Source organism: Suncus etruscus, chromosome 6 (genome assembly GCF_024139225.1).
Source record: "Suncus etruscus isolate mSunEtr1 chromosome 6, mSunEtr1.pri.cur, whole genome shotgun sequence".
NCBI lineage: Eukaryota > Metazoa > Chordata > Mammalia > Eulipotyphla > Soricidae > Suncus > Suncus etruscus.
This window is the reverse complement of record NC_064853.1, coordinates 23,655,314-23,663,685: the sequence shown is the minus strand read 5'-3', so window position 1 is coordinate 23,663,685 and position 8,372 is coordinate 23,655,314. Positions and strand designations below refer to the sequence as shown.

General features: G+C 52.1%; 1 protein-coding gene across 1 annotated transcript; it reads left to right on the top strand.

Annotated features, from left to right (window-relative positions):
* The first annotated feature begins 289 nt into the window (after positions 1 to 289).
* TMEM61 (transmembrane protein 61) lies at positions 290 to 7,838 on the top strand. The gene is made up of 3 exons (XM_049775468.1): positions 290 to 304; positions 1,907 to 2,247; positions 7,622 to 7,838. Exons 1-3 carry the CDS (start codon positions 290 to 292, stop codon positions 7,836 to 7,838), a joined length of 573 nt encoding a protein of 190 aa, XP_049631425.1.
* Positions 7,839 to 8,372: the final 534 nt, after the last annotated feature.

Here is an 8,372-nt window from a genome sequence, read left to right as displayed (position 1 = left end):
TGGCTGAACACCCAGGTTTGGAGTAAAGCCAGGCTCTGCCCTTTTCTGCAGCAGGTGGAAGGCGGCAGAAGCGGGCCCAGCTGTCGGGTTGGTGGTAAGCGGCAGGAGAGACTCTGGAATAAACCGGGGGAGCCTGACCTTAATTGAAGCTTCTGCTGGGACTCCGGACTGCCACCAGGGCCACCCCTAACGCCTGGGACCGCACCCCCGTCCGACGACCACCATGGCTCTATCTGCTCTGGGCTCTGTGCGCCTGACCCTGGTCTGACCATCCGCCCTCCATTCTTCCATGGCTGTGCCCAAGGTGCGTATCTCCTCTCAACGTCCCTCCCCTAACCAAGGTGGGGCACCCCGATCTTCTTAACTCTTACACGTCTCTGGAGGGTCTTGCTGAGTCTCAGTTTACCCCTTGGTTACATGGTATAAGAATCGTTGCTTGTTGAGATGATTGTCCTTACTTGCAGGGGGCATACCCGGCAGCCCTCAAAGGTGCTCTGGGGATCATCAGTGTGCTGGGAGTTTTACCCAGGATTGTGGCTGCCACACCTACTAAAACCACTGTGTTACCTTATGGATTATTTCCTGCATTTATTCTCTTCTTGTTGTTGTTTTGGGGTCACATCCAGCGGCGCTCAGGAGTTACTCCTGGAATAGTATGCAGCCGTCAGGAGAGATGAAGTTATAAAATTTTCCTATACATGGATATACATGGAATCTATTATGCTGAGTGAAATAAGTCAGAGAGAGAGAGAGAGAGAGAGAGAGAGAGAGAGAGAAAGAGAGAGAGAGAGAAAATAGTATCACTAACTCATCTACGGGTTTTAAGAAAAATAAAAGACATTGTTGTAATAATGCCCAGAGACAACAGCGATGAGGGCTAGAAGAACTGACTATGGCATGAGAGAGATGAGAGTTATTGATGGTGGGAATTTTGCACTGGTGAAGGGAGATTTTTTTTTTATAACTGAAACCCAACTACAATCATGTGTGTAATTATGGTGCTGAAAGATGAAAGAAAGAAAGAAAGAAAGAAAGAAAGAGAAAGAAAGAAAGAAAGAAAGAAAGAAAAGAGAGAAAGAAAGAAAAAGGAGGAAGAAAGGAGGAAGGAAGGAAGGGAGAAAGGAAGGAAGAAACAGAGAAAGGAAGAAAGAACCCCCATAGAATCTCTGGGAGCGGCCTTGGGCCCTCAGAGCACCCCTTGTGAGGCTGAAACTCAGAGTGATGGTTTTCAGCCTCTGGCCCTCAAACTGCTGCTGAGCAGCAGAATTTCCCATCAGTCTACCGAAAAGGGGTGCCTGCTGCTGGGTATGTCCTAGGCCGGTGTCCACAGGAGTCACAGGTGGGAATCACAGGTGGGAGTCACAGGTTTGAAGACGAAGGTGGGCGCTCACAGGTGAGAATCACAGATGTGGAGTCAAAGGTAGGAATCACAGGTGCAGAGTCTCAGGTGGGAGTAACAGGTGTGGAGGTTAGTTTTCTCACCAGGTACCTGCACTGAATGCTGAGGTGCCATCTGGCTGGAGTATTTTCTGTATAGCGAAGGCCAGGACGCACTTTGCTTAGGTACTTTTCCATCACCCTCTTTCACACCTGGGCATATCACCCTCTCCTAGTGGTGGGAGTGTCAGTTCCTTGTGGCAGGGGATGGGCCATGAGGTGGGGCTCCACAGACTTCTGGTAACCCCGGAAAAGTGCATGAATTAAGCACCAGAACATAAGGCCTCTGATGCCTGGATGGAGACCTCAGGGCGTCTGACTGGCCTTGGAGCATCCTTGACAGCTGCATGGCCTGTGATGTCTGCTGTGGGCTCCAGAGAGCTTGTCCCATCTTACAGAGGAGAGGATGGAGACAGGACTGAGAAAGCACCCATGCCCCCTCACACTCACTCTTTTCTCCTCCTTTTAGAGGTGCAACAGGGCGAACGTGGCCTCCACCCTTCAGTACTGCATGACGCTCAGCGGCGCCGTGATGCTCGTGGCCGGGACTCTTTGCTTCGCTTGGTGGAGTGAGGGGGATACCAGGGCCCAACTCAGGCTGCCATCCTCACCTGTAGGGGCCCCTGTGCCTGAGCCCTCCAGCTCCCTGTTCAGGTCTATCAGCTTCTGCTGCTGTGGGGTCGGTGGCCTGCTCTTGCTCAGTGGCCTGCTGTGGTCTGTGAAGGCCAGCCCCCAGGCGCCATCTCGCTGGGACCCGTACCACCTCTCCCGAGACCTGTACTACCTCACCGTGGAGAAAGAGAATGACAGGTGAGCTGGGCAGATTCGGGTGGGTGGGACCCCATCACAGACATTTGCTCAGAAAATTCTGAGAAGTAACCCCAGAAAACTTCCTTTTGGGAAGGTTGGGCCACATCCAGTGGCATTCAGGGCTTACTCCTGGCTCTGCGCTCAGAAATTGCCCCTGGGAGGCTTGGTGGATCCGATTGAATGCCAGGAATCAAACCCAGGTCAGTCCTGGGTCAGCTGCGTGCAAGGAAAATACTCTATCACTGTGTTATCACTCCAGCCCAGAACCTCTCTTTGGACCAAGCCTGGTCTCTGCCTCTAGAATTTGGAGGCTGCTGAATTAGTCTGCAGGCTCCCATAAAGGATGACTGACAAACCAGAGTCTGCAGAGCTGTAAGAGGAAGTGGACTTGGTCTTATGGAGACACAGGGACACCCAGGAAGACATCGTAGAGGAAATGGCAGCTAGACCCCATGTAGGAGACATTAGTGTAGGTTTGAAGCCCTGCTGGGACACTCCCCTATTTCTTTCTGACTGGGTAGTCAACATGCCACAGCCCCACTGAGTCTTAGCCTGAAATGAAATAGAATGGGAATGGTCAGAACCATAGTAGGGGCTGGAAAGATAGCGCCCAGCACACCACTGGGGTGGCCCAGGCAATCTCTGGAACAAACAACCGCGCAGCACCGCAGCCTGAGGCCCTCACAGTGACCGCAAGCCAAGACTCTCAGAAGGCTTCTGAGCACCACTTGGGAGACTGAAAGCTTTTTTGGGGGGACAGAGATTTGAACTACACCCAGCGGAGCTCAGGGCTAACTCATGGTGGGCTCAGGGGACCAAATGGACTGCCAGAGAGTGAACCCAGGGGCTGGAATGATAGCACAGCTGTAGGGAGTTAGCCTTGCATATGGCTGATCCAGGATGGACCTGGGTTAGATCCCTGGCATCCCTAGTCTGCCAGGAGCAATTTCTGAGTACAGAGCCAGGAGTAACCCCTGAGCACTGCTGGGTATGGTCTCAAAACAAACAAAACAAATCAAAACAAAATAGAGTGAGCCCAAGTCTGTTGTATGCAAGGCAAATGCCCTACCCACTGTGCTATCGCTCTGACCCTAAAGCTTTTTTTCTCAATGTGGCTGAGAGAGATGGACCAATGATTAAGGTGCTTTCTCCCACATAGTCAACCTAGGCTCAATTCTTGGCACCACATGTGGTCCCCTGAGCACTGTGATCCCCTGACCACTTGTGATCCCTGAGCTCAGAGCCAAGAGTAAGCCCTGAGCAGCTCCCGGTGCAAAATAAATAAATAAGAATCACAAGAGCAGGCATCTAGTATTTACTCACCTGCTAATAAGCCAGGTCCAGGTGCCTTTGCTCCATTCCCTAACTGGGTGGAAACGAGGAGTGGAAAGGATGTATGGAAGGGAGGTAATGTATTGAGGTGAAGCCTGTCCTGGGACCCCAACTCCTCCCATTAGACAGTACAGATGAACATCACAGGTTGCTGAATAGAAGAATATCACAGGTTATTTCTAGAGATGTGATTCCAAGGCCTCTTCTTCCTGGGGCAGGCCTGTGTGTGAGTAAGGGAAGGGCAGTTAGAAGGAAAAACAGCCAGGGTTTGGGGAAACCTCGCCAGCCCAGCTCCTCCCAGTCTCTTGGTGAGACACCTGTCATCTGAAGCCAAGCCCTGCCTGAGCCTGTGCCTGGAGTGTGTTATCTGTATACACACCTGTGTTGGCCCAACAGGGCCCATGGTTGTGACTGTGGCTGCCAGGTGTGTCTCTGGGCTTTGTGAATCTGCAGAACACACACAGCAGACCTGGAGACTCTTGTGGATTCCAGAACTGGGTAATGAAGGTGGAAGGGTAGGTGTAGGGAGCTGACATTTCCTTCTTCTGGACCCTTCTGACCCATTCCATACACTTGTGAGCTCACCCTCAAGCTTTCTGGGAAGACCACTCAGTCTTCCTGCCTCCCAATGTGTTGACCTTCTGGAGAAATTCAGGCAAAGGCCTCCATGGATGATGGCTTGAGTAGGTCCAATCCCATGCTGCTGCTTTTGAGCCCCCTTGCCTGTGTAAACTGAGCACCTACTGTGAGCTGGGCATGAAAGTTGATAGCAATCAAGACAACAACTGATGTTGTAGGAAGGGGGCTCTTGTTCTGAGTGTGAGCCCCTAGATGAGGGGTTGGCACAGGGGGCCTCTTTGGAGTTCCCCATCACCCCGTGAGCTCAGCAGAGAGCACGTGGGCCTGGCAGACATCTGCATGGATGGCCTGCACTTCCTTTGCCTTTGCTGTGCTGTGTCTCTGGGCTCCTGACCTGGGCTTTCATGAATCTTCTGGCAGCAGCTGGCTATGGCTGTGTTTCTCTTAGGAATGGCGAGCAAGGTGCGAGACCAGGAAGTGTGTCCCTGAGCTCATGCACAGCTTGGCTTTTGCTCCTTTGACTGTTACTATGCTTTTGTTTCTGATGCAGTCTCAGATCCTGCACTGGTCTGAGGATGAGCCCGTTTTACAGATGAGAAAACTGAGGTGTGCCTCAGAGTCTGGAAGGAAGGTGCTAGGAGGAGTTTGTTATCTTGGCTTTGCACAGAAGGAGAGCTGGGATTCTCTCTCTCTCTCTCTCTCTCTCTCTCTCTCTCTCTCTCTTTTTCTTTTCATTTTTGGGCCACACCCAGTGATGCTAAGGGATTACTCTTGCCTCTGTTCTCAGAAATTACTCCGGGTAGGCTTGGGGGACCATATGGGATTCCAGAGGTTAAACCTGGGTCAGCTGTGTGCAAAACAAATGCCCTACCTACTGTACTACCACTCGGCCCCCTGGATGGTCTCTTTTAAAAAATTGAGGGGTAACTCCCAGTGCAGTCCTATAGGTCACCCCTATGGTGCTCAGAGGGAATGTGCAGTGCTGGGCATCAACCCCAAACCCAGTTTCCTACATGCACAGCACACACTTGGTTCCTTGAAATATCATCATGGGCTTCCCCCACTTTTTTTTTCCTTTACTGGCAATTATTCCTGCCTTGGTGCTCTGGGCACCTCATGTAGTTCTGGGGATCAAAGTGGTACTCTGATTTACAAAGCTTGGGCTCCAGTTCTTTGACCTGCTTTCCCAGCTGTCCCCCACTAACATGACTAATTGTGTGATTAATCCATCATAGAAAGGGGAAGTCTAAGTACTGGGTGAATAGAAACTAGCTTTCCTGTTTCCTGATAAAGGGCGATGGGAGTTTGGCCTGAAGCCCAGGTCTGTCAACCCCACCAGGTTCCCAAGAGTGGGATGGACGTTGGATGGACACCCAGCAATGGTGGAACTTCCCGGGGACCCAGCAGAGACGTCCATGTAGAAGAGCCCTAAAGGAGCCTCCTGAGTCAGCCACTGTCTTTTAGAGCTCAGAGAAGGGGAGAGGGGTGCTGGCAGCAGGTGTGGCAAGGTTACCTGCCCTCTGAGCAAACTTCCGCTAAGCTGCTTCTCCTGGCTCTGGAGCTTGCCTACCAGCTGTCACCTGCTGCCTATGGGACTGATTCCTGATTGCTGACAGTGGGTGTCTGCAGAGGTGTGGCTGAGCAGAGGGCAGGGGAGCTTTCTCATCCCATGGCACTCAGCCTGAAGATTGACTTTCCCTTTGCAAATGGAAAGCAGGTGTGTGTGTGTGTGTGTGTGTGTGTGTGTGTGTGTGTGTGTGTATGTGTGTATGTGTGCGTGTGTGCGCGTGTACATAGCACCCCCTGAGAAGCAGCCCTTGGCCTGCCTATGTCACCTGCTAAGGCCAAGTCCTCCCTGGACTGGGTCCCCAAAGGGTGGTTTTCTGGAAGAATTTTGAGGAGCTCTAATCAGGCACTCAAATTTGTCCCTGGCTGACCCCTCTCATTAAGGCATGTTCTCAGGGGTTCGGGGGCAGGGGTGGGGGTCAGCTCAAGGCCCTTCTGACAGGCCTGTCCTGTGACTCTTCTGGCCCTTCAGCTAATTGTGAGTTGTACTGGCTTGAGGCTGATAGGATAAGTTACCCCACAGATGTGGGGATTCAAGTAAGGGGCGGTCATGGAGCTTCCTGGAGCCAAGTCAGTCTTTCCTCTGTCTCTGTCTTCTAGGTCCTTGGGTTTAGACAGACAGACAGACGACAGACAAACAGAGAACAGACTGACCCACTCTCTGAGGCTCTGAGCAGATGTTTACGGGCAAGAGACAGTCCTTCTGAGCCTAGGGGGTACCTGCCTGCAGCACCCTGTGGGCCAGTGTCCCTATACCTCATACTGCTGAGGTTAGGTGTCAGGCTCCACTTTGAGCACTTTTGAACCCCTCCCAGATGTCCCCTTCCTACCTGCTGAGGGTCTTCCACAGGTAAGGTAAGGGAGGCCACAGAGCCCTGAAGGGGACCACTTCATCCTGTGATCATGCTCTGCCCACACTCACACCCCATCCTCTGCTCCCAGCACCTTCAGAGTCAGCTTGCAGTGACCCCTGGGAACAGAAGCTATAACCCAAGGATGGGACAAGCACTGTCTTCTTGCAGTTGACCCCCAGGGCCCCGAGGGCTGAGGGCCAAGTTGTTTTTTATTTGCCTTGGGTGTTTGGATGTCAACTTAGCTTGAGGACCCCCATGGTGTCTCCCTCTCATACCTCTGCAGGCTGTTTCACAGTGGGAGGTGGATGCAGGACAGCACAGAGGCAGGTATAGTTCTCTGGGTAGGTGATGAGCCTACTGTCTCTGGAGGTATGTAAGCGAAAGTGAGCATCTGACAGACTCTATGGATTACTAAGGCATCCAGACAGGTTGAATGGATCTCTCAGCCCTGAGCCTACACATAAGGAATAGTGTGATCAGGGATTCTGCCCCAGGCCCACCTGGTACTGATTCCCCCAAACATCTGCCCTCTGCCCTGGATGCTCAATGTCAGTTCCTGCCTTGAAGAAGCAGAGATGGGGTGAAGTAAGGATGATATGAAGAGGGGGAGAGCCCTGGGATCTTGGGCAAGGAGGGTCCCCTTCATGCAAAGAGAGGGATGGTTAAGCAGGGACAGGTAAGGGCAAAAGTGACCCTCCCAGGGGATGGCCATGGGTACACGTGCATTGACTGTGTCTGAACCTCAATTGTGTTTCTGGGACATTGGGAGCCCTCAAGGTTTAGGCCAAGTCATGCAGCTTATTTGGAGGTAGGAAGCACTCCCAAGTGAGAAGCATCCCAATCATCCCAGCAATGCTCTAGGAGCATTGGCACCAGAGAGTGCCAACACAAATCCGGGTCAGGTGCCTTAACCATGACACTATTTCCTCTGGGCATAAATCCAACCCCTCTAGCTGGCCTGATCTAGCCCCTCTCACTCCACTAGGCATGCTGGGTGTTCACTCTGGCCCCTGCTGACAGTGTCTTTTCTCCCCTCCCTGTAGGATGCCAGAGCTGGACACCATCCCCACGTATGAGGAGGCTGTGCATTACCCACTGACTGAGGGGTCCCAAGTTTCACCCCTGTACCTCACGTCAGAAGCTCTGTTTGGGAACCAGCCCCCAAGCCCTCCACCTAGCTACCAGAGCACACTTGCTACAGAGGACATGGATGATGGGGTCCTCACTGCTGGCTGCTGCAGAGCACAGCAGGGGGCTTAGCGACCCCCAGCCTCAAGTAAGAAGCAAATGACAGACATATAGTGTCCAGTGCAGAGCTGGTGTTCAGGGCATGCTCAGCTGCTGTTGGCCACTGCAACAGGCTCCAGCCTCGATTTATAATAAGAGCATTTGGAGCAATGGGTGTGATTCTGCAGTGGGGGTTTCTCTCACATGTATGAGGTCCCAGGTTCTTGCAAAACAACAACAACAAAAATCATTGAAAAAATGAAGATATGAGACTGGAGTGAAAGTACAGCCTTACATTAGGTCAGCCCAGGTTCAATTCCCAGCATCCCATATGATTCCCTGAGCCCACCAGGAGTAGTTCCTGAGTTTAGAGCCAGAAGTAACTGCTGAACACTGCCAAGGTATGGCCAGAAAGCAAAAGAGAAAAAGAAGAATGAAAACATTTTATTATCTCCCATGATTCTGCAGGTGGCTGTCACCCCAGGTTGGTTGGGGCAGGGGATTTCAGTGTTACAGGTGTCTTGCCCTCTTCTTGGTGCTGGCAGAGGAGAAAACAGTGTCCACAGG